General features: G+C 36.9%; 1 protein-coding gene across 1 annotated transcript in view; it reads right to left on the bottom strand.

The window, feature by feature from the left end:
* Nucleotides 1-26,349, bottom strand: part of LOC132125446 (AT-rich interactive domain-containing protein 3B-like) — a 34,753-nt gene that overhangs the window by 5,690 nt on the left and 2,714 nt on the right. The window contains exons 3-6 of the mRNA XM_059536881.1: nucleotides 10,869-10,943; nucleotides 10,088-10,160; nucleotides 769-952; nucleotides 443-693 (exon numbers count right to left, since the gene is read on the bottom strand). Coding sequence (XP_059392864.1) covers nucleotides 443-693; nucleotides 769-952; nucleotides 10,088-10,160; nucleotides 10,869-10,943 — 583 coding nt within the window. The remainder of the gene's footprint in view (nucleotides 1-442; nucleotides 694-768; nucleotides 953-10,087; nucleotides 10,161-10,868; nucleotides 10,944-26,349) is intronic.

Below are 26,349 nucleotides of genomic sequence, written 5' to 3'. Positions count from 1 at the left end.
AACAAATGCTAGATGATTTTTTTGGGGTTGCAAATATTTAGTATATACTTCATGTTCCTAAGATGCAAAATATACTTTAATACAACTGAAATGCTAAATCAATAAATGTATACATAGTCAGATTCAAGTGTTTACATGCTAATTTTTCCTACTGATCAGATCATTTTTTGTGTGTACACCACTCATCAAAATTGCATTCAGTTCAAGCTCATTCCAATAGATTGAGGCATTTAGGTTTTTCAGTCCAATTCAGCCTTCAATAAATGGACGAAATGTAAGAATGTGGAATGCACCACTAGGGTGTGCAAATATACCAAATGCTTAAGATGAAGTGCAATACTTTCCCTTTTGCCTAAACAAATTATTCAGGGAAATTAAGGAAATTAAATGTGGCTTATATTCTCTCACGCAAGAACCATAACCTTGTGAAAAGACTGCACACCTGAGGCTTTCTTCAGGGCAGGACTGGGGCTGGCCTGCAGTCCGTTATGTGCCGTGGCAGGCAGGTGCATTTTGGGAGGAGAGAGGAGGTGAGGGCCCGAGGCACTGGGAGAAGGGGAGAAGCGGAACAGGCTGTTGCTGTATCCGGGCCGACGGCCTTCTCTGCGGTTGCTGTCGATGGCTGCCTGCAGCTCTCCAGGGGAACTCAGACCCTTCTTCTCACATTCGTATGGGTACAGGTACTTCATATACCTATGACAAGATCAACAACTATCAACTTACAATGTGACTGAAGGTAAACGGTCTGTTTCAGAAATGTGATCTTACTGTGTGCGCAGGGTGAAGGCGGCACTGGTGATGGAGGTGGGCAGGTTCAGGCCTTTGGTGATCTCCCTCCAGATTTTCTTGTTTATCACCTCCACCAGACCTCCCTTCTCGGTCACCAGCTTGTAAAGCATGTATAGATCCAACACCTGCTTGGCCATGATGGGGATTCGATTAACAGGAGTACCTGAAGGAGACAGAATGGACAGGAACAGCTAAGTTGAGTGATTAAGTGTTTGTCAAACCAGCTGAGGAAACAGAGCCGTAGCATTAAAAGTGCATGTGCCGCCCACCCCTCCCAGAAAAACAGGGCTGAAGTGATTGAGTTTTTAATCTGTAAGCAATAAGCTGGTGTGGGTAAGCCAGTGCAATGAAACTCATTTGGAGGGATTGCAGCAACTAAAACTGCGCGCGCGCACACACACACACACACACACACACACTCTGCTAGAGCATTTACAAAAGTGTGCATGGGACAGGAGGGGAGGGGCTCAAATCCTCCCCCCACATACCACACTGGACCTATTCTGGAATAAAACCAATTAATGTATGTGTGTGCGCTTTGTGAAAAGAGAGGGGTTTAAATAGTCCTGGTGATTTAAGGTCAGGATTATGGCCTAATTTAGCCACTCCTTTCTCATTAACATGGATTCACATGCACATTGATGAACACCTGTGCACAAAATAAATATCAATGAGTAACACCAATTCTGTGGCTTAAAAAATAAATAATTCACATCTCTATCTATCCATCTATCTATCTATCTATCTATCTATCTACAATGTATAATATAATATACTGTACATGCTGTATGGGTGTGTGTATATATATATATATACATCCATATATACACACACACATATTAGTGCTGTCAAATGATTATTCGAATCCAAAATATGTTTGTTAACATAATAAATATACACTGTATACACACATAGTACATTTGTTTTCCAGTTGAATTGGTTCATTTGAAAGTAGACATTTGGCTCTCTATAGATATATTTTTATGTCTGTAAGGCAAATATACGCAGAGGCTCACAGAGACCAAGACGGCAGAAAGGACATCCTGTTTGCTTTCATTATTTTACAAAAACGCAATGCTTTGTTATTGTGAGTGCACACAAATAAACGTAGAGCCTTTTCAGATTTGAAAAATCTATATGACCAAAAATGAAGGATAAGCCTTAGGAGTAGGTGTAGCTACTCTTCACAGACACTTGGAACAGTGCACGTTTTTCTAGGTTAACATTAGATTGAGCGGCCATGTAAAGCTGCTAATACTTAAATATTTGAGATTGATGAATGATTTTCTGATTGACTAACAGCTGGTCGACTATTAAGGAGCAGTCCAAATATTATTCTAATATATACCATTTTAAGTTCAGAAAACACTTGTTCGATGGTCTCCATGGTCACAAATATGAAACATAGTCGCTAGTTCCAAACAAAAAACAAATGTCTGTTTCGTGGTTGGTTGTGCTTCCTCTCGAATGATCAGGATCAGAATGTTCTGTTCTCAAACAGCCATGAAGTGTTCATTTACCCGGTGTAATTTAGGAGCCCAGGCCTCCAAGCCCAAGCCCGGCACCCCCCAGAGAGTCCGGAGCAAGAGCTGCCTTTGAAACGCAGTTATTTAATGCTGGGAATGACATTACTCATTCATCAGCCAATCGCTGCTCAGATTCGAGCGAAAGGTTAGGGCTAGGTCACCGAGCTGGAGATTCAGGTACAGCTCCACAGGAAATCGCAAAGAGCAGCGGCGTCTAGAGAGCGACCTTGTGACATGCTCCATAACTGCAAAACCAATTTAGCTCAAACTCAAGAATGGAAAAGTCATTGGAAGCTTTTTCCTGCTAAAGAGGCTTGATTATTGATTGTTGTGAGCTGTGCTATGGCTTAATGCTGAAGCATTGTACTTCTATCTGATATCATGTTGTCTCCTTTCATACGTCTCAAGAAATGGGCAACGAGACTTCAGATGGGGTTAAGGAAATAAAAGCATGAGGTTGCAGGGTATGCAATCGTATAAATTCTGAAAACATCTATGAAGAGTTTATTCAGAAGCAAATTCAACTTATCAACTAAAATGTTCATAAAAACAAAAACATATGGAAACAAAAGCAGGACAGTTTCACACTCGATTCCAGTTGATGACGGAAGCATTACTAGCATTGTTGCTTTAGCCACTTTACTAGTTGTTTAACTACTATAAACTAATACAATGGTGTCATTGTTTTGCATGTAGAATCTGAATTCTTAGACAAAGCTAATCTGTCTGCTGACAGGAAGTGGAAGCAATTTCTATCTAATTTACTTTTTAATCTCACCATCTAATTTCATCCCCTCCCCCATTTGTTCACACAAAAAAAAAAAATCAGAATCTGACCACTGCCCTAAATATAGGAGGAAACAGCTGCCCACATTAAGAAACCAGCGCTCTGTGATGAACCAATAAGGCACCCCGAGACGCCGGGCTGGTGAAGGAAATTCCACTCTCTGACCTAAACAATGATTGCCATTCTTACTGTAATGCAGCTGTAGAGAGGAAGTGAGGGGGCTTACAGGAAGTGCATGGTCTAACATCCGACGAAAGATCCTGGATGATGCTGAGTGGCTAGATCTTTTGTTTAGATAACCTGAATACCGTTTCAGTAATGCTTGATCGTATTTCACAGCAGTCAAAAGAAAAAACAAGAAATTGCAACTATTTTGCAAAAAGAAAGAATATGAGTACCATTCAAAAAACATTATATGAAATTTAAGTACAAATTCTCATTACTGCATAAAGTGTCCGGACAGATTTCATGAATAATGACAAAAATAAAAACTAGTTAATGAAATAATATAAATAAATTAAAATTGTTACATTATATTTTTAACTGTAATTTTATTTTCATTTAAAACAAATGCTACAATCTTATTTTACAAAAAATATTTAAATGATTTACACATGAATGTAAAGATATAAATCGTTTGTATTTAGCAATACATTGGCACGATTCTGTTTACTTAGAAAATTATTGCAATGTTATTTTTGTATCGAGAAAATATTTCATTTATACGTTTCATTTATTTTTTGAATTAGTTTATACATTTCCATTTTCCAAGTAGTTTTTTGGTAATTACTAGTTTTAGTAATTTTGTATTTTGTTTATAAATTTTTTTCAGTTTTAGTTTAGCCATTTATAAAAAATAGTATAGTAAAGTATATAAATTATATTAAATTGATAGAAAATGAGAATGTTTCTTTTGCAAATAACCAAAATTTAATAACATTTTATACAGTTATGATTTTATTTACGAAAGACGTTTTATAGTTAATTATATTAACCCTGCATTGTGCTTACTAATGGTCCAGAAAATCCTAAAAACAGACCCGATATATATACACACACACACACACAGTAGTTTTTTATACACATGTAGCCTGTTTATGAGTGAATATATATTTACATAACGTATAATTGTATATATAATTATCATATAATGTATATGTACATATTTAACTATGTATAATATGTTCATCCACAACACCCTTGACAGCCAAATCATAACAAACAGGGAATCAGAGTCAATTTTCATCTTCTTTGGTAATAAGCACCTTCTATTGTTGTATAAAATATACATATATATATAAATATATACATAAATATACAATTTCCTCCGACAACCCTCTACCGCTCTGCAACTCTAAGAACACTAGCCTATATGCAGCCCTGACTCAAAGTGAACTAACTTCATATTGGCTCACAGAGAAAACTCTTATTTTTGCGAATATAAATAAATACAATATTTATTATATTCTATATAGCTTGCCTATCCAACAAGCCACTGGGTCATAATTCAGCTGGATTTAACGCCACACAAGGAATTTGCTGTCATGCTGGATTTAGTGCATTTGATTAAGACTTCATCATGTTTACTGGTTTAGAGGGGCGATGTCTCTTTACCACTGAGCCATAAAAACAAACAGATCGAGGGCTCCGTGCAAGACTGCGTTCCTCTGGGGGACAGTGAACATTGACGCAAAGAGAAAGGGATCAGGAAAGAGTTTTTGGGGATCTTCCTGACTCTCCTAGATAAATCTGTAGTCGGTGGTCATAAAAGGCAGAGGCGCTCGGTTGGGAAGAGAGCAGCCCACTTCAAACCCAGGATGTCATAAACATACTTGAGGAGAGTAACAAGCCTCAGGAGTGACAAGACAAATGCTCCAAACAGGACATGCCACACTTGTAATGAAGTCACACAATAGAGGCCGTGCTCACATATAACCTCGTCCCTGCTGACTATAGGAAACACAGCAGCACTTCTATCACAGCTGTTCACCATGTCAACGATAAATTCAACTGGACGACACATGCTCTTAGTCATAATTCAAAACTGTCCTTTGTTACCACTGAGAAGCTACAAACATTAAATTGACAACAAAATGAGCCAGTTAAATAATTCAACAAAGGGTCATGTGATGACTTTGGAAGCGTGTTCGACAGATGCGTTTATGAAACCATTATATGCTGCTTTTGGAAACTCATGGCCATTTTTATATATTTGGTACAGTAACATCTACTTTTTTGCATCCATAAATATCATAATAATAAAAATAAAATAAAAACGGCAATAAAAAAAACGTATTCAATTATTATTATTATTATTTTTTAGATTAAAAGCTTAAGATTAAAACTCAGTACTGATAAACTGATCATTGCCATGTTTTGAACAAAAACAAAAAAAAGCTATAATGCTATAAATGTACAGTATTAAAAAAAATTCATATTTAATTTTGGGATTTGTGCATTATTGCAAGGTATATACAATATATCAAATATGTACCGATATGATTAATCAAAAATATGACGACCCTTTCTGATTCAGCTGATATTATGCAAATAATAATGATATCACTTATATGAGTTTTTATTAATATTTTGAATCTGTTTTTATTTTTCTATTGTTATTTTGTGTGTTTTTGTCTTTTTTATAGTTTTCATTTTTATTTCAACTTTAGTTATTTAAGTTGTAATATCACCCTGGCAACTAGCTGACATTTTTTTAATAATATAAATATAATATTTAAAAAAAAAAAAACACACATTTTTTATGGTTTTAAGTTTAGTTTCAGTTTAGCTCAGTATATAATATAATAATCATGATATTATCCAATAACTGATAAAGCACCAGTATATTGCACATCCCTAATGACAAGAAGATTGGACATTTTTTAAGATCTGATTACACATGCAAATTAAAGCAGTTTGTAAGGCTAAATAACTATGACTTGTCATCAAAACCATTTTCCCCCCTTTTTTTATTCTTATAATGATGATTATGATAACAACTCTATTCATATTGCCAACAAGTAAATAAACAAGTCACATTTAGGTTGTATTGTACAGATTTTACCATGATTTACCTTATACTTTCTCCATTTTTAAACTTGGGTTGGTGCAGAACTTTACTAGCTGGTTTTCTGCACTCCCTTAACATATTACGCCCCCTCTTCTCTTTCTCTGCTCATCTTGTCATCATTTCCTCTCATCCATGCAATCCCCTCCCCATCCCGCTGTTATTCAGCAGTCACTCTATTGTCTTTGCTTTTCTACTGTCTGTCATTCTTCTAATATCAAAGGTGGGGCCCTGAGTTTTAGGGTCTCATTAATCTTCAGAAGAGGGACAGGGGCCCCTTAATCCACCTCAGCCACCCTCTATCTGATCCCCCCAGGCCTCAAGCAAGTCACCCCCTCGCAGCCCCCAATCAACACACACACACACACACACCCTCCGAACATCCCCTCACAAAACTCCCCTGCAGCCACTGCTCCTGTCCTCCTCCCATCTTATCAAGTTTCAAGGGCTCTGATGTGGACAATACACAGGGCAGAGGCAGACTGTTATAGGTGTGTGTGTAAAATTTGAAAGATCAAAGTGTAAAAAAAAAAAAAAAAAAAAAAAAAAAAAAAAAAAATATATTATATATATATATATATATATATATATATATATATATATATATATATATATATATATATATATATATATATATATATATATATATATATATATATACACACACACACACACACACACACACACAGAGACACTTATAATGGAAGTGTATTGGGGACAACGTTTGTAGGACTTATGAGCAGAAAGCAGACGTGTGTACCTTATTGTTCTTTACTTAATGACTATAAATAATCACTTTAGTGTTGTCACGATACCAAAATTATTGTTTCGATACCGATACCTAGTCAAGAATAGCGATTTCGATACTTTTTCGATACTTTTCCTGAAAAGGAAAAAAATACACTCTCAAATATCATTGATGTGCTTTATTTTAAAACCTGGACAACATTCTAATCATATAACACATTAATAAATGAACATATGAACAGCAGATATATTAAACATTTGAACAAAATATGAAATATCAAAATATAAAAAATAAAATAGAGCAATGACATTCAAGGTAAAGTAAGAATAAATTTAGCAGCATTATCTCATTTATCATAAGAAACATAAGAGTAATACATTTATCTTGATTCTGAATTTTGAATAAAAATATGAACAGCGATTATATTAAACAATGTTTCTGAACTCAGAAGATTAAATTTCAAATATAAAATAATATAAATTTAAGCAATGGCATTCAAGTAAAAAAAAAAAAAAAGCAAATAAAATTTAGCAGCAATATCTCAGATATTGTAACTGATTCTGTCAGTTGTGCAACCTTTTCTTTTAGAGGAGAAAACTCAGCCAGTGAGCTTTATTGAGCGTCATCTTTTTCTACAGTCGTGGACCGGCGGCCTCAGTATCATTTGTGCTCGCACATGCAGCCTAGTCGGGTTTTTTCCAACCCGCGGGTCCCGCTTTTATGAAATTATTTGGCCCGCCCCAGCCCGCAAATAAAGTAATATTTTTTTAGCCACCCCGACCCGCCCCGCGCATCGGGGACATCACGGAAGATACGTTGCTACTAGACTCATATTTCTTGTTCACTGAAGTTCCTCCCTCCACAGCAGCGCGCGAGCGCGGCGCTATTAGCAGCACATGCGCAGCTCGTGAACAGCTCTGTGAACGGTTTCATCCTGTCAAAGAGTCACTCAAGATGTGACGGAGCATATGATTTGTTTAATGTAGTGAACGAATCCACCCTTCACTGAACGAGATCGAGAGATCTTCTCATTCGAGAACGAGTTGAATGAACTGATACTTCTCGTTCGTGAATGAAATGAGTGAGTATACAGGGTCAGTGAGCCAAGCATGTAAATCTCGATCAACAATCAGAAGATACAAAGCGCAGTTATAGGTGCTGTGCAGATACGCTCATTTTTATATTTAGCATACAGAACATAACTCCACGTTTAATCCCCGATTAATGTGAATATTATATATGAACTGTCTGACCAAACAATTAAAATGTTAATTATGCAAGAAAACCTTGTGCTTTGTTCATCTGAACAACTTATTTAAACTATGTAATGCGATTAGGCACACATTTTAGTAAAGCCAAATCAGTTTAGTGAAGCCACTAATGCAGCCATCTCGCTGTAGTGCTTTTTTGCTGCTTGCGTGAGGAGAAAAAAACAGACGTCCATAGGGAGGCACTGGAAGCGTGCATTGCACACACCAACATGAAATACGTCTCTTACAAAACTGGAACGCAGTAATTCTTTGAAGTATCGATACTAATAAATGTAGGAATTGTGACGTTTTTAATTTCCGAGAATCGCGATACTTTTGAAGTATCGTGGCACCGTGCAACACTAAATCACTTATATCAATAATTCTGTTAAAATGTGCATTATGTAAACAGTAATGTTGTTCTCATCATTTTTGGTGCCATTTTACAATTTTAGCCATTACTTTGTTACGTCTAAACCCACATTAACAATGTTTGTCTTGTGGCTATATTATTTGAATAGAGTATTTTAACATTGACGAATTGGCCCCATTACATCTAATATAAGGGCTTCACAAATTTTAACTCTTTTTTTAATTAAAGAAAAGGGCATTAAAGTGCTTAATTTATTGAACCTGGAATATTACATTAAACATACCATAAAAAGGCCACCAACAAACTTATTTCGAACATCAAATACCAAGAGACCCATCTAAAGCAAATAAAGGCACCACACTGCATGGTTTTTTTTTTGTGTGTGGTGCTGAAATAAACTAGTGGTTGGCCAATATTTGCCTTTTTTATTATCCGCATTGGTCTTTAATATTTTAACAGTTTGGCTGTGAAGTGTTGGAAATTAAATATTTCGACAGCACCAGAACTTTTATTTTGAAAGGATCTCCCGCTCTCTGTTTTCATTACATTTTGTTTAACAGTTCAGTTTCTAAAGACAAAATGTTAAACAAAGAAAAAAGTTGCTGACTAAATTTCACAGATCTAATTTCGTTATTCATTGTAATTAATTCAAATAATTTCTAATTCATTCAATTAAAATAAAAACATTTTTACCATTTTATTGCCGCAACGGTTATTTACTGGTATATTATCTTAAAATTAAATGGTGTGGTATACACCGGTATTATCGTCCTCTCTGCTCTCGAAGATATTAGATTTGACATCAATCCTCAAAATATCCATATTGGTGGACCACTACAATAAAGAGAAGTAGAAGAATAGATGCTAGTTAGCTAGTCACTGATAGTCATCTTTTCAGACCAACACCAGACAACCGAAACAACAAAACAAACATCTGGTTTCGGAGTATAAACTGCTTGAAATCTACAGAAAAGCAGCTACTCATCCAGCACGCTGAAGCACTTTCAGCACTTGAAAAACACCCAACCGTCACCCACAGAAGTCATTTTCACACACTCCATCAGTCAAAAAAAACATCATTAATCATGGCTGAGAGGACCTCCGTGACGGACATTTGGTAAGATCACACTACTCCCCATCCCCCGCCCATCACCAAGTCTCAGCTGACAACCCCACTTACACACACTAGTAGGTGGTACAGGGGTTTGATGGTAGACCAACACAAACAGCTCTCCATCTGGTTGAGTTTAAACCCGTGGTATGGGGTTAATAGCCCCGTCAAGCTGTGTCGCTGAGAGCTTAGTCTTAGTCGGATGACGCCGTCAGGCCCATCTTTCTGTCACAGTATGCTAATCTGAGACCGGGGACATATGATTCCACTTAACTAAGAGGGCCGTCTCCAGGCTAGGTGAAGGTGTCCGATTAAACCATCATCGTCAAAGAGCAAAGCTAAAGTGGATTCAATTATTCCTACAGACACTTGTCCTATAAAAGACAAGATGGGAGGAAATTCATGTTTGAAATAGGATTCATAGAGCCAGTCCTACCTCGTTTCTGCATGTATGCAAAAAGGTCGTCGAGGAACTCCTTCCGATTTGGGTCATTGTCCAGTTCGTAAAGCTTTAAGGAAAATTGTGAAGAATTAATCATTGTAACCTCCTAGGAAACTTCTTTACGTCCGCTTCTTTTTAGACAAAGCTATTGTTCTTAAGGGTGAACAAAAGTCAATAAAACACAGAATTTAATATACTAATATATATCAATATAAGGTCTGTCAATTTGTTAATGTATGTGATTAAACATAATACTGTTATAATACCGTTACTGGTAATTTATTCATAAATAAATTATTCACAAATACCACAACTTGTTTCAAGTACTGATAATAAGAAATGTTTCTCTTAAGCATCAAATCAGCATATTAGAATGATTTCAGAAGGATCATGTGACTGAAGACCGGAGTAATGATGCTGAAAATTCACCACTGATCACAGGAACAAATACATTTAAAAAAATTATCAAAATAGAAATATATCATATTTCACAATATTGTTTTTATTACTGTATTTTATTAAAAAAAAAAAAGCTTATGCTTTTTGCAGCATAATCTAATAATTTATCCTAACTTTTGAACAATCGAGTACAAATATTCTGTAATGTGTCAGACATGTTCGTCTTTCTTTAAAAATGACCTTAATAAAAATAAAACTCACAGCCCCTTACTATACAAAACGCACTGTAAAGTTAAAAACTACGTGAAACTGTGTTAGTGTGTCACAGACAAAATGTGGAATGACTAAATGACCATTGCTTAGAAACAATGTTTACCTTGGCAAAGTCTCTGGAGGCCTCTCCTCGGCTTCTCCCACCCTCGCCTTCCTCGTTCCAACTCGAATTTCCATTCTACAAGAAAAGAGAGAAAAACAATTATCAAACAACGTGACAGGAGAGGATGACTTTGGGGGCCACTGTTTGAAAGGACAGACTCGAAAGTGAGTTATTGGGTGTCGGGAGTCAAGATGCACAAACAGGCTCCTGTCTGCATGTCAGGGAGGCAGTCCTTAACACTAAACTCTGAATCCCAAGGGTCTTCCTCTTGTGTGAACATGAAGGCATGGTTGGGTGAAAGTGGACAGAAGCTACAAGGAAAGTACAAATGTACCATATCCAAACTTTTGAAAATTTCTGGCTGATGATTACTTTAAGGTTATAACTAAAAAACTTAAAATAAATAAATAAATAAATAAATAATAATAATAATACTATAAAAAAAAAAACTAAAAAAAATATATTTTTTAATACAAGTCAATTTAGGCATCACAACAATGTATAGTAAGATTTCTTTTTTTTATTTGTTACAGATAAATGAAATAATTATTAGGGAATTTAATTATTAATTTTTAAATCTAAATATAGAGAAATTTAGAATTAACAATTAAATATTTAACAGTCTGATAAAAAAAACCCTAATAATTAATTGAAATGCATCTAATATCTAGGTGATATCAATAAATTAAAAAATTATAAAACAATGAGTGATATTAAAATTCCATTAAATTCTAAAAAGAAACAAAGAAAAATGCATTTGAATTAAATACAAAAGTATGAATAAATAAATATAAAGATTACATTAACGGTGGTAATTTAATAATCTTTATCAGTGATTTTAAAGAATAACTAAGTGAGTTTTAGATTATCTAAATATAATGGAGCAAACAAGCAATACTGACTAATATAATCCAATATAAACTGACATGCATTTAATATGGAGCAATAATGATCAATTAAAAATTTCAATTATCAGCCAAAAGCCAATGTTACCGATACGTTCATATAGTTCCAGTATTAAGAAAGATGCTTTGTTTTCAGCTCATATGCTTGAAGACAATCAGTTTGAGCACTGCGCCACCCTTGTTACCCAGAAGCCCTGACCACAAAACTGTTATAAAATCTAATAGTCCCCCTGTGTACATACCCTGTGCTTGACTACAAGTTATCCACTGCGGCTCCAGTATTCATTTACACAAAGTGTGAAAGGAAAAGGCAGAGTGGCAATAAAGCAGTTTATAGGACTCATCCACCACCCCACTCTTTAATATGCTAAGTGAATCACAGCTGGGTAAGAGCGCGATCTTCAGCCGGGCCCTCTTCACATTTACAGCAAACACACACCATCTGGGCCCAGGAGCGGGAACCCGGCAGGGAATCAACTGCGGTGGGCATCCATGCTGTGTGGCATTGTGATGTGTCAAGTGAATGACCGTCTACAGTATAACCTTGAGGAAATCTCAAAACAACAAGCATTTGTGTATTTGAATTCCATTATAAAAGGATTATGAGAAACATGGACATCTTCGGTGCATACGTCAATTCAAATGGCATCAACACGCAAGCCAAATGCAAAACATTATCCTACACTGAAAACATTTACAAGAACTGTGCAAGCTGTTACCAGGCTTACAGGTCAGGCTTTGGCCTTACTAATCATATTAAGGGAGAACTGATTGGCTAGTGGCCAAATTAGCTGAGAAGAGGAAGCAGATGACCATCTGGGTCACCCGAAGGAAATGAAAGCCCCTTCCCCCATATTAATTCGACAGAAACCACTGCCCTAGCTGACCATGGCAAATAATTACTTGGGTGGGAGGAACAAACACATGGCTTGTCTAGTGTTTGTCACATCTGAATGTGGCAAATAATGAGTTGGGCTGAAAGGACGGACACAATATTCAACTCTACACTCTTAAAAATGAGTGTTCCAAAGGAATTTTGTTGCAGTGATACCATAGAATAATTATTTTGGGCTCCTCTAAAAAACTTTGAGTTAAGAGTTCTTAAAAGAACCATGAACATTCTAAAAATCTAAAGAACCTTATTCCACTATAAAGAACCTTTTGTGCAAAGAAAGGGTTTCACAGATGTTGAAGGTTCTTCATGGAATCTTCGACGCCAATAAAGAACCTTTATTTGTAGGAGCGCATCTCATGAAAAACATTTAGTGAAAATAATCAATATGGGTGGAAAATGCAGCATTAGTACCAGATAAGTGATATCTTAACAAAAGAGCTCAAACAGAGATCTTCTAATGTGAATACAGTCTACCATTGAGAAACCAGAGACATTAAGTCAACAGGCAGTAATGCTATAACAGGGTGGGCTTCCCAAAGTGCTGTCATCACCTAGATGAGATTGTTCAACTGAGATGAAACAGTTACCTCCCCTACCAAGCAGACCTCTTTGGGTGTTAATGCAAATATACCAGTATGCTGATAGGAATGGGTGGTAACTGCATTTTGATAAGTTAGAGATCATGCTGTGTGGAGAAGTTTTGTCTTTGGCACTCACCATGAGTCACTATTCAGTTGAGGCACTTAGGTTGTTTGATTTCTTCTTAAAGGATTCTTTTACAACAGGGTTGGGCAGTATGACTGTATGTAAAGATTATGCTATATTGTAAAACTGTGGTGCAAATATATAAGGACTAGGGCAAAAATGATAGCCTACTCTTCAAATGGTGCAACAGACCACACTATCAGCGGTTTCAGCTTTGTTAGGAGCAACTTTGTTTTAATGCATCTCATGCATTTAGTGTAAATGTAGGTCATTTAGAGTCACTTAGTAACATTGCAAAACTCCAAATCATACAATTGATCTGAGGTTTGGTTAGAAGCAAACAAACAAAACAGATAAAAAAAAAAAAAAAGATATGGTAAAACAAAAAGGTACACTCAAGTTACCCACATAAAACTGAACCAAAACAAGTTTGCCGAAAAAAAAAAGAAAAAACAAATAAAAAAAAAAAATCTAAGAAACCCCCCCCCCCCTCCCCCCCAAAAAAAAGTCAGAGGCACTCAATTTCCCAAAATAAAAACAAAATGCAAAACCAAGAAAAACTAATTTAAAAATAGCTCAACCAAGTCCTAAATAAAGAAAATTTATGTCCAAGCACCACACGGCTATTGGATTTTCAACAACACTGCAGCTGCTCCATAGGCGACAGCACAGAACAGCACCATGGGGGATGGCCTGGATCTTTAATCCAAATCAAATAATTGGGTCTCCACTGCCAAAAATCACAGTCTCACTTATTGGGCTCCTTGCTGTGCCAGGAGAAACTGAGGCTGGGGAGGGAATAGATTGGGGACTTTTATCCCTGGGAGTTTGTAATAGATCCATTAAGAGCAATTTGTGGTTGTATGCCACACTACGCTAAGTGATCCTTTAAGGTGTGCGGCTGTCCAGTCTCTCACAATAAGAAGTCCGCTGCGGGAAAAGTCAGCAAAATGCCTGACCAACTGTGCGCAATTGAAAGAGTAGTTTATTACAAAAGGAGGCAGGGTAAAAAATAAAACAACTCAAAACAGACAAAGTAGCTTTATTAGGCCTTATTGGTTGATATTAGGGCTGAAACGATTCCTCGAGTAACTCGATTACAAAAATTTATCAAGGCAAATTCCTCTGCCTCGAAGCCTCTTTTAATTTATTTTAAATCTTACGTCAGGTTCTTTCGCAATGATTTTTTTAACGTGACAACGCGTTTACGTCACCCACAAAGCGGAAGGAGACACAAGCGCTGCTTGTCTCATACTGCAAGGAGTCAGCAGTGTTTTGATTTGAGGGCGCGGGCAAACGTAAAGAGAACATCGTGGCTTGTGTCCATTGCAAGATAGAGCTGGCATACCACAACTAGGGCCCTGTGGTTTCCGCTATGCAGAAAATGCGGAGGGAATCGTGGAATCCATCATAAAAAAGGAATTTACAGTTAAACGCGGAATGGCACAGAATTGGCCAAATTTTGAATGAATTAATCAAAAATAGGTCATTGCACTTACATCAAATCACGATATGGACTAATATCTGTAAATATTAAGCCGGAACAGACTATTTAAATATGAATCCTGCATGTTCTGCTTGTCTGTGTTAATGAATGGAGCCGAAGCGCGACTTCCTTTATTTACACACACTGAAACGCGCGTGACGCTCCGGTGATTTCAGCGTCTGCTGTCTCACTAAATAAGGACGTGAACACATGAACAACATCTCCAGAACTGCTCCGACAGTCACGTCATGAGCATTTGACCGTTTGATTTGAGTAAAACTAGCGTCACATCACATACACAGAACTGTAAAGGTACGTCAACCCGTCAAAATAAAAGTCCGGTTAAAGACTATTATTCAGCAGAATACATAGCCTACCACTAAAAAAAAAAAAACTTTTTAAAAACTTTTTTAAAGGTTTAATCACACAACATTTCTTCCATGTTTTATTTTTAATAGTAAATCCCCTTTGTTTACCAAAAAGTTAAGTTAATTTTCAATAATTAAAAGATAAATTAAATTAATGTTTTATGTGTTTAATGTTCATCTCAGAAAATGCTTTATTTAAAACCCCAATTGAATGGCACTTAAATGCACTTAATTCATCTGTCAACTTTCTTGTCATTGTTCACAGTACAAGTACAGACAGAGAAACAATGGGTAATAATTAAATGTTTATTTATGATGTATGCATTGCATTCTATGCATTTAAAAAAAAAAGAAAAATCTAAAAAAAGGAAACTTATTTGTTCATTTTAAGAGGCCTGTGACGGTCACGGAGGGACCGCACGTTCAACATGGACGTTAATACGCACAAACGCACACAGAGACTGTTTGGTGATACAAGAGTTTATTGTAATTATTGATCAGAGAGTGAATAAAATACCTGCAACCCTCAGGCCACACTCTCCACTGCAGAAACAAACACAGACTACCTTCCATTACAAAGACATTCACATTTATACTGGTGGCCAGCACCATTACCACATGTGGAGGGACAAACTCACAGAAAACACTTTACACATGTTCCCTTAAATATACAGAGTCTGAAACAAACACATTGGCATGATGTTCTACTTAATAAATCTACCCTCCGTGACCGTCACAAGACCCAGGAGTCTTATTTTATCTTGCATAATTAATATTGCACTTTAATTAAGCAAAAACACATTTTATCCGATTACTCGATTAATCGATGGAATTTTTGGTAGAATACTCGATTACTAAAATATTCGATAGCTACAGCCCTAGTTGATATAGCCCTTTGAACAATACAAATCGCACATAGTTGAGAAAAGCCAAAACGGAGACAAAAAGGCCCAAAGCCAGGGCCTGTAACTGCTTGTCCAAATCCTTGAACATCCTGCAAAGGCCTGAGGCAGAATTCACATACATTATCTTTGTCCTGACTGGGTGCTACATGAGAAAACAGATTGTCTTTCAAACAAATGGACACAGGTGTGAAGATCTCAGTCCACCATGGCTTGGTCTCAGTATCGGAACGTTTGGAAAGTTAGGAACTGAAGGAGGACAGATGCCAAAAGCATAACTGTCCTAGGCAGGTTTTCTACTTAATTGAACAACTTTAAAATGCCAATAATCCCTCAAAAATTCGATTTGGGGCCTTTCAGGTTTAGAGCAAGATATTATTTGCACGTTTATAACACTTTCCAATTCTTGCATTCTGTCTACCTTTGTACAACATTCATTAATGTACTCAAACTGGACTAACCACTGCTGCATTTCAAAAAAAAAAAAAAAAAAGTATTTAAAAACTAGTGGTGGGCTGTTATCGGCGTTAACGTGCTGCGTTAATGTGAGACTCTTATCGGGCGATAAAAAGAATATCGCCGTTAATCTACAAAGTTGGGTTGGGAGCTGGGTCTTTACTACGCAAGCTATGATGACTTTCACCTTTATATTTTAGCGCGGGTGTATGCCTAACCGAATTGCACTGTAGGGGGTGAGAAAGAATCTTCGAACCTGTGTGTATGCCTACTGTGAAATTACCACATCAAACGTGACGTGTTAACATGGATGCAATTTTTTTTTTTAAGAAGCTTCCCAATGGAAACCTCAACAAGACGCATGCCTGTTTCACACATAATCCGTCTGCAGTGCGTATGCAGTCTGTGTTAGGTACGTATGGGGTGCAGAAGCAGCACGGACTCATACTCCTTGTGCTTTCACACAGGTCTCGTTTGCAGTCCGCTACTCGGTAGCTGCACTGCTGCAGACGCACCACTCCTGGAACACACTGACCGACTGCAACCGCGTGAACGCTGAAATCTGTTAACATTACAGCTGCAATTAACGATTATTTTTTCTGTCTATAATTTTACAAAAAAATATAAGTACAACTTCTAAAATAATATTTCAACCTTTATTCATTTTTCCCCCAAAAAATACTTCAATGTGGTTGAAGTTTTTACAGTATGCAAAAATAAAGAGGCAAAGAAAATTATTTTACTATGGTAAATATGAGTTAACGATAGCGTTTACAATTAAACCACAGTAGCCACAAATGTACAATTGTCTGAGACGTCATGAAATGTTCCTTAGCATCACAAACCATAAAATGTAGTCAGGGTTCTGCTATGGTTTATTTTCATAAACAGGTTACAAGTTAACACGATCACAATTCCTTGATTAAACAGCTGCACAATGTGCCGCCGAGAGTCCTGTCTTGAATCCAGAGATCTGGAGCTATTTCGGTGTAGATCGGTAGCTCGGTGGTTTGTGACTGTTGTCTCATGGCGCGTCGTCTTTTAACGCATGTTCGAAACCCGTGCCAACAGACTTTATTTTTTATTTTTTTATTAACTTATTTCAGCCACTACGGGTGATCATACCTGGAGCCCGACCGATATTATCGGCCGATATAGGCTAATTGCATTTAAATCGGCATCGGCATTTATAACGGCCGATGAAACATGAGAAACAGAGTCTCATGCTTCACTCATGTTATGAGTGTTGCATAGTGTGCCCACCAGAGGGAGCGCTGCAGCTCCAGAGTTAGCAACAGCGCCAGAAATTCACTACAGAAGAAAGCGATTAGCCAAGCCACGGAGATGTAACTTACTGTTTTGACGGTGAGTCTGTCGTTCGTCATGTGAAATGATTGTAGATTTAGTTCATACCCTGTATATAAAAACTGTGTGGTAGTTCTAGCTAACGGTCCTATCATTATCACTTCTAAATATTCTGTAACATCACTTACAGCCGCTAATGCATTGCTATATTAGATTAGCCACAAAGCTAATACCATGTTTATCAGTGGAAGAGCGCGAACGTTAATAGGAGGTCAAACTATAACGTTAGCGTTTAACTTATTCTTATTCTATTGCGGTGTGTTTCCCACATAATGACTGCGTAATTGGGCCTTTCACACAGGACGCGGAATGCACGGCGCTTGCCGCTGGGTTCTGCGTTGCCCTTCAGATACAACGCGATTTGCGCTGCGCTATGGTGTAGGCGGAGTTTTAAAAACGTTTAGCGGGAGCTCTTTCATAATCTGTTCCTCCTCCTTTCGGTCAGCAGCAAACATGTATCTGTCCCGTTGTAAGAAGCGAGCGATAGCGCTAGTCCTGCTGATGAGAATTAAGAGAGAAGCAAGGAAGAAGAGGCTACCCTCAGGTCCAGAAAACAATTTGGTGAATTCAGGCTGGTTACGTTACTCTAACGCTAATAGCTTCATTTTTAGCAGGCCCCTTAAATGCTTGCTATTAACTTGTTTGAAGGTGGTTCTTCTCAAAATTGACAGCGGTGTGTTCATGACACTAACGTTAACCATTCAACTTCGAATTGATTCCGTAATCTTCCGGTAATAGTAGGCAAGACCATGTTCTGTGAGAGCAAATATAGTGTAGTTACACTAACTACAGTACGTGCGTCAGAAATGATTAAACCAGAGGGGACATGTAAATAAATGTGAGCTGAACAAGCTGCTTTTTTTTTTTTTTTTTTTTACATATTGTTTCAAAGCAGCTTTACAGACATAACAGGAAAATGTTGAAATAATATTGTTAAATATAAGTAGGTAATACCTATTGCTTGACAAATAAAAAAAATATATATATTTCTCATTTTTGCCTATGTAGGATATCCAAGTTTATTATTATTATAATTCTAATGATGACATGAGTAATAATACATGGTGATATTATTAATACACATGCTTATTCTTTCTCTGTCTCTCTTTCTGCCTACAGATGGCTGAAAAAAGGTGAATGCTGTAGCAGCAAAGTGTGGGACTACTTCTGCAAATACTTTAACTTTAGTATTATAATTTATTTACAGTACACACACAGACTGTTAAAACCAGCTTCAACTGGAAGAAAGTAAAAGTGTTAAATGTTTAAAACCAGACTGTTTTTTGATCATTAAAAAATATATACTTTTGATGTGCAATTGTTTAGTCATTGAGACCGTAATCTAAAGCTTTTTTTTTTAACATAGTCCATTCTGGAAAATGGTTTATACAGCCCACATACATAGAACAGGCAGATATTTTGCTATTGAATGTTGTGTAAGTGCAGTTTATAGGAAATGGGTCTAATATCCAGATTATTTTTAAAATCAAAATATCGGCTTATAAATCGGCTCTTTTCGAGTTAATATCGGCATCGGCCCCCAAAAATCCATATCGGTCGGGCTCGAATCATACCCTTTTAATCTTTACAAGAATATCAGAATCATGCAATGAGCAAGTATGCGTTTATGAGACACTTAATAATAAATCACATCAGTGCTTTTAGAATCGCCGAATCTGCTGCAGTCGTTCCATCACATCTGCAGCAGAGACCTGAACCAGGAAGTTGGTCACAGATAACACTGTAACCAGTTAAACTGTAACACTGGAGAGCGCCAGAATGTTTTCCTCTGAGGTGCTCGTGCATCGCAGTTGTTCTGCCGTCATGCACCATATCAGTTTTGCAAATGGAACAAAGGACCATTTTATTTGGCCTCTGTTTATAGTATTCCCATACTTTTGATAACCGTGGTCTCTGTTTTTGTGATAGAATGCAACTTTCTCCATTCCCAGGAGCAGAAGCTGCCATTACGCGAAAATGTAAACACTGTGACGCGTCGACGCATTTCACGCACGTCAACATATTTTTGTAGTTGACGTAATCGATGACGTCGACGCGTCGTTGCAGCACTAGTTAACATGGGTGAGTAAAAAAAATACGAACCGCATACGCACTGCAGACGGAGTATGTGTGAAACAGGCTTAAGGTTGTTTGCACCTTGTGCAATGTGGAATTAGTTTACAGCTTTCTCAAGCACTTGAGAAAGCCCCTTGTGATGCATTTTGGAAACAGGAGATGAGCTTCTTGTCTAATGCACCATCTGACTTGAGAAACCCGTTGTCAAAGACTTACTTTTAGTCATTATTTTATTTGGGTAGCACACATATTCTGAATGCCTTTGGCAGAATTCAAATGAGCCATTTTAATCTAGATTAATTCCAAGATTACAGTGAGATTAATCTAGAATAAAAAAATTAATCAATGCCCACCACTATTAAAAACGCTTGTAGAGACTGAATTTTCAAACAAAACAAAAAGACACAAAGGACACAATGAAACCAAGAACAAAAATAAAACTGAAAACAAAAAAAATCTAACAAAATAAACAAGGGGCTATAAAAAATAAATTAAAAAAGTGCTAAAATTTACCAAAATTAAATGCGTAAATAAATAGATAAATAAAAAAATAAATAGTGATGGTCAAGTTATAAAAATACAAATGATAAAATTAACAAGAACAACAAAACATAAAAAATAACAATATGTTACTGATAGCCCAAAATATACGTTTAACCAATATTTAAACATGTTATTGATAACAAAAATCTCACTTTTAACCCCGCTGGATTATGGGTAGGTATGCATTTTTTAGCACTTGATTTCTTCCTAGGTGTGCTTGAAATTCCACATTCTAGTGACACTGATAAATAGATACTGTGTGATGATAAAGCCCTAAGCCTCTTTTGGCTGTGATATATATAAAACGAAGGCTGTGAAAACCTCCGGCGAGTCGGGACAGGTTTTTAGGGGGGGGCAAATATTCTACACTAGTTAAGAGGGATAGGAAATGGACGGACAAATAAGAAAACACCCCTCCCCTTCCCCATATACCTTTCTGGTTGATTACCATTCCCCCCTTCATTACTTGCTTCTGTTACATTTGGTGAAATGGACTAGAAACGGTCACAAATCATAGGACGGCTACGATGAAGACACTCCCTCTATTCTCCCTTTATGCACAGGCCCCTAATGGGAATTCTCACCATTTGTAGAAAAGAAACTCTAATTCCACTTGGAATGTTTCCTTTGGGTGGGGCTGGACAAACTAGACTCAGACGCCAGCCCCTCACCAACCTCACATTCTTGCCTCTGGCCTTTAAAGATTTTTACTATCAAATGCCTCCTATTCAAGGGTTAGAGTTACCACTCGACCAGATAGTTCACACTGCGCTGAAAACAGGAAGGGCGAAGTGGCACCAAAACAAGGATATAAAACATCCATCTGACAGCTCGCAACTCAAATAAACAATGGTTTATCATGGAATTGGCCTGTCGAGATGATATTCTTAAGAGCAAAGACCAACACTAATTGAATCTGCGCTGATCTATCGCACAGATGGGCTGCACTTCGAGCTGACGCCAGCGATCAGATCATCATAGGACCCAGGAGAGTCATCCGACTGAAACTTCTCCATCAAGATGGACCACCAAGCACTGTCAAAGCTACCAGAGAAAGACTGACATACCTCGCTAGCTCATTAACACCCATAACGTTCAAGAGAAATAAGCTAATAATACGCACCAGATGTCGTGCTAACATTTGGAGCGAACATACAAATGTGAGGCCGTCGGGTCATTGATAATTTATATGGAAAATCATTCCACTGCCACAGCAAACCCTGATATAATAAGAATTGATTGCTACCGGCTGGAGTGTATCGTTGGCATGGGGGTGAAATGTTGTCAAGGTGATGCTGACAGTTAAATAATGCAAAAGAGTTTGACAAACAAGATTGCTCCCGAACCCAAGGACAAATTTCCTGTTGTTTGTTTAGAAACAAGGTCTTTTGGGGGAAGGGAGAACATTAAGAGTGTGCCATCGAAAGCACTTTTGTCTTTGTTTATTCGTACACATGACTTTTGACATAGCAAATGTAAAGAAGACAATATAACTCAATCCATGTTGGGTACACAAGGTTTTCACAGCCTTAGAAGAACTATTTTTGGATCTTCAAAAAACCTTTCAGTGAACAGTTCTTAAAATAAAAATTTTTCTTAAACATCTAAATAACATTTTACATAAGAACCTTTCGTGCAATCCAAAGATTGTTCACTTTAAAAATAAAAGTCCTTTATTGACATCAACAGATCAATGAAGAGCCTTTAACATCCATGGAACCTTTCCATTCCACAAAAGGTTCTTTTGTGGAATCACTATGATAATACATTTTTGGAACCTTTATTTTTAATAATGTATGATTCTTCATGAAACCATTAATGCCAAAAAAAGAACCTTTATTTTTAAAGAGTGTGGCAGAAATGCAATGGGAGGCTTCAAAGGTCATCATACTCGCCAAATGGGAGGCCGTAACACAAGGCACATGCATGCACCGACGTCAACGGAGACTGATTAAAACTCCATTAATCACCCTAGATTACCATGCCGAGCTCCCTAAAAAGGGCATTGTGTCAGCTACCGCTAAAAATGCTAGGTTTAAAGGGCGCCGAGCTATCTGGACTGGCCTCAGCCACGTGTTCAATGAAAAGTTTAATGGCGGCCATTTGACCTCCTCATTGACTTGAGAGATGATTTATTGAATTCAACACTAGTAAACCTGGAAAACAAAGCAGCAAAAACCCAAAACTCAACTTTTCAAGCACAGGAAGTAGAAATAATGTTCCCTAGCCAAACATCCCCATCCATGGGCCTCCCTGAAAAGTCCTTCTCCTTGGAGATTCTAAACAAAGCTGGCGTGAACGTCCTTTATCTGCACACTGCCAAGTAATTCCCCCGTTCGCTAAGATTATGAGTAAACACTTTACAACTTTACACCCGATTACTGCGCTTTTACCAAAGGTGTTTACTGATTGACTGAGACTTACACATTTAAAGTGTGAAAAGCTTTAAAAAGACAACCCCCAACCCTCATCATTAAAAAAAAAGCCATTTGTGGCATCTGTTCTCTTTTGTGCAGTCAGTGCCATCAAACCAGTCTCTTCACACCCCCCCCCCCCCACCCTGCAATCTGATACTGTTACCACAGAGAGCATCATTAAATACTAAAGGACAGAAATAAAGACGGGTGGGACCAAAAAAAAAACAAAAAAAAATAGAAAGAGGGTGGGGTGGGATTGAAGCCCCTCAAGCTGTAAAACCTTGCTTAAAGAATCCTGTTTTTGTTTTTGTGCATTCAAATTCAACCAAAAATACTAAAAATAAAAATATAACATTTTTATTTACATTTTTATTATTTATTTTATTTTCTCACAAAACATGTAAAAAACGAAAAAAGAAATGACACCTCATAGAGACAATTAGCACATGCAGGAGCAATAATTACTTTTAGAACAGTTTAGCACATTTCACCCTTTAATTTTCATTACTATTGCACACCTGATATTTTACTTTCATTTTTTTCCCAATGTCGATTCTCTTTACCGCATAAGTAATATTTGTTTCCATTAATCAGCATAAAGGCAGTAAAATTCTACCATTATACTTTGTTTTAATTTAATAACTTTTTTTTTTACAGTAATAAAGATGACTATTTATCTATCTATATATACACATTTTACATTGTATTTATTTATTTTTTGTCTGACAGTAATGTGAATTAAGGGAGAATTGTGCTTAATTTTCATAGAAATCATGTGAAATTTTTTAAATAATGCAAAAAAAGATAAAAATACGTGTTAAAACATGATTTATTTTCTTAAAGCAATATGTGACCCTGGAGCACAAAACCAGTCATAAGTAGCAAAGATGTATTTGTAGCAATAGCCAATAATACATTGTATGGGGCAAAATTATAGTTTTTTCTTTTATGCCAAAAATCATTATGATATTAAGTAAAGATCATGTTCCATGAAGATATTTTGTACATTTCCTACCATAAATATATCAAACCTTAATTTTGCATTGCTAAGAACTTAATTTGGACCAATTTAAATGCAATTTTCTCAATAACTTATTCTTTTATTCATTCATTCTCAATAGATTTTTTTGCACCCTCAGATTCCAGATAGAATGTAGATGATAGAATGTAGATCCCAAATAGATGTATCCGGACCAAATACTGTCTGATCCTAACAAACAATACATCAATGGAGAGCTTATTTAATCAACTGCCAGATGATGTATAAATCTCAAAAAAAAAAAACAGGACCCTTATGCCTGGTTTTGCGGTCCACGTATACAACGTTATATTTTTCCTTTTGATTTTGGAGCAACCTGGGTATTTTCTTGACCAATTTTTTGGAAAATCACCCCCTAAAATACACTCACCATGAAGTGACTCTATAAAGCTCATTCACTAAACCGTTTCCTCTTAGTAATGAGGTATAAGTCCAACCGTCAGCCTTTTCAGAACACTGAATATCCCATTGTCTCCAATACACTTGGACAAGCCTATATTTGAAAAGCAGTATACAAGTCCTCAGACCATCACCCTCTATAAATACACATATAATGACATGTGTGTGATGAAAACATCACACACCTGCCTGTCAACACACAACCTTCCCAAACATCACCATAGGTTTACAGACTTTTTTGCTTGTAGTTTCTGATCTACCGCACATAAAACAGCTCTGAACATGTTTGATGTCAGTAACAGTTGATAAAACCACGTTAGATGTTTTGTGTAAAAACACACGGTCACAACATCGAAGAAAGCAACACTTACGGAATAAAACGGATGCACTGCTAAACGGCGCTTTGGGGGTTTCGAGATTGGGTATTATTCAACACAAGTATGGTAAATGGGCTTTGATTGAAAGCATGCAAAATAAAGCGCTAAAGGAAGCCATAAGAGTGAGCGTACGAAATTAGAGCAATCCATTTTGCCCTGATTGATCGATCACTCAAGCGCAGCTGAGAAAACAAAGAGCTCAAACCTGAGGCAGCTAAAATGGATGACAGCACTACAGGGAAATGTCTCTCTCCATATTAAACCCACAGAGACGGTCTTCTGAAAGAAGGCTTCATTCTATCGTGATTACGAATTTGCGTTTACGAAAATTACATCCCCCAAACATGAGAATTTAGAAGTCGTCTTATATAGCATCAAATCTGTACGAATTACTATTTTCTATCAAACACAAAATTATATTTTGACAAATGTCCAATGTCCAACTTTGGACCCCATTGACATCCATTATATGGACACAAAATGTTGAAGTCATTTCAAGAAATGTCGTCTTATGTGTTCATACAGGTTTGGAACAACATGAGGGTGAGTAAATAATGAAGGAAGTTGCATTTCTAGATTGACAGTCCCTTTAAACATGCTCATTTAAGAGTCCCATGCGCAGTTGATCAGTTTTGACTACCTAAATTGTGGGAAATCTCCACGTGTGAACTGTCAGGGCGGCTCTCCAACAGCACGCGCCTCTAACATTCTGCCTCTTGTATTGCAAGTTGACAGCGTGCCTCTCTGGTCACAGGCCAAGACAGCATTACAGCACACTGCCAAGAGCTCGTTCTCAAGAAGCACCCAGCGGTAGGGGGAATGAGAGGAAAGTGAGACGGCAGGAAGAAAGAGAGAATGAAAGCGCACTCCTGTTGGGCCGCATGCCAGAACGCCACACTTCAGGGATATCCAGGGACAAAAGCCTTATGTCAGGACAAAATTCCCTAAAGACTCGAGATGAACAAATGGAGAAATGAACTGACAGAGTCGTAAGAATGTGTCTGAGGGTACAGCTTGGCTCACAGCAGGAGAGTATTGACCATAAGGGAAGAGGAGGACAATAGCTTTAGAAAGAAGCAGAACACAACGAGAAGAGAAAAATCAGAGGCCCGGTGTCTTTTGTGAACTTTTGGAGGAATGTGGAGTTCTTTTGTGCACAAAGAAACTGGATGCGAAATGTTTCTTAAAATCAGCTAAATTTAAAGTCAGTATAACATACTACCATTATAAATATGCAATATTTAGTTTTCTACATTACGGTAAAAAAATTAAACATTTTACGCCCAATAAGGAATTTGACTTCTATTTCTTTAAATTGGGATTATCATTATAATTAAGGGTAGTATAGCAAATGCTACCATCATTAATTAACATTTTAATTTAATAACATAACAGATTTTACATTTAATAATAATAATAATAATAATAATAATAGCAAATTAAGAATTATTTTTGCATTATGGTGATGAGAATTAATGGAGAACTCTGCTTAATTTAAGTAAATAATGTCAAAACAGAAAACTTCAATGGTTGCAAAAATAGGTTTCT

Source organism: Carassius carassius, chromosome 43 (assembly GCF_963082965.1).
Source record: "Carassius carassius chromosome 43, fCarCar2.1, whole genome shotgun sequence".
Lineage (NCBI taxonomy): Eukaryota > Metazoa > Chordata > Actinopteri > Cypriniformes > Cyprinidae > Carassius > Carassius carassius.
This window is presented reverse-complemented; position numbering and strand designations above follow the sequence as displayed.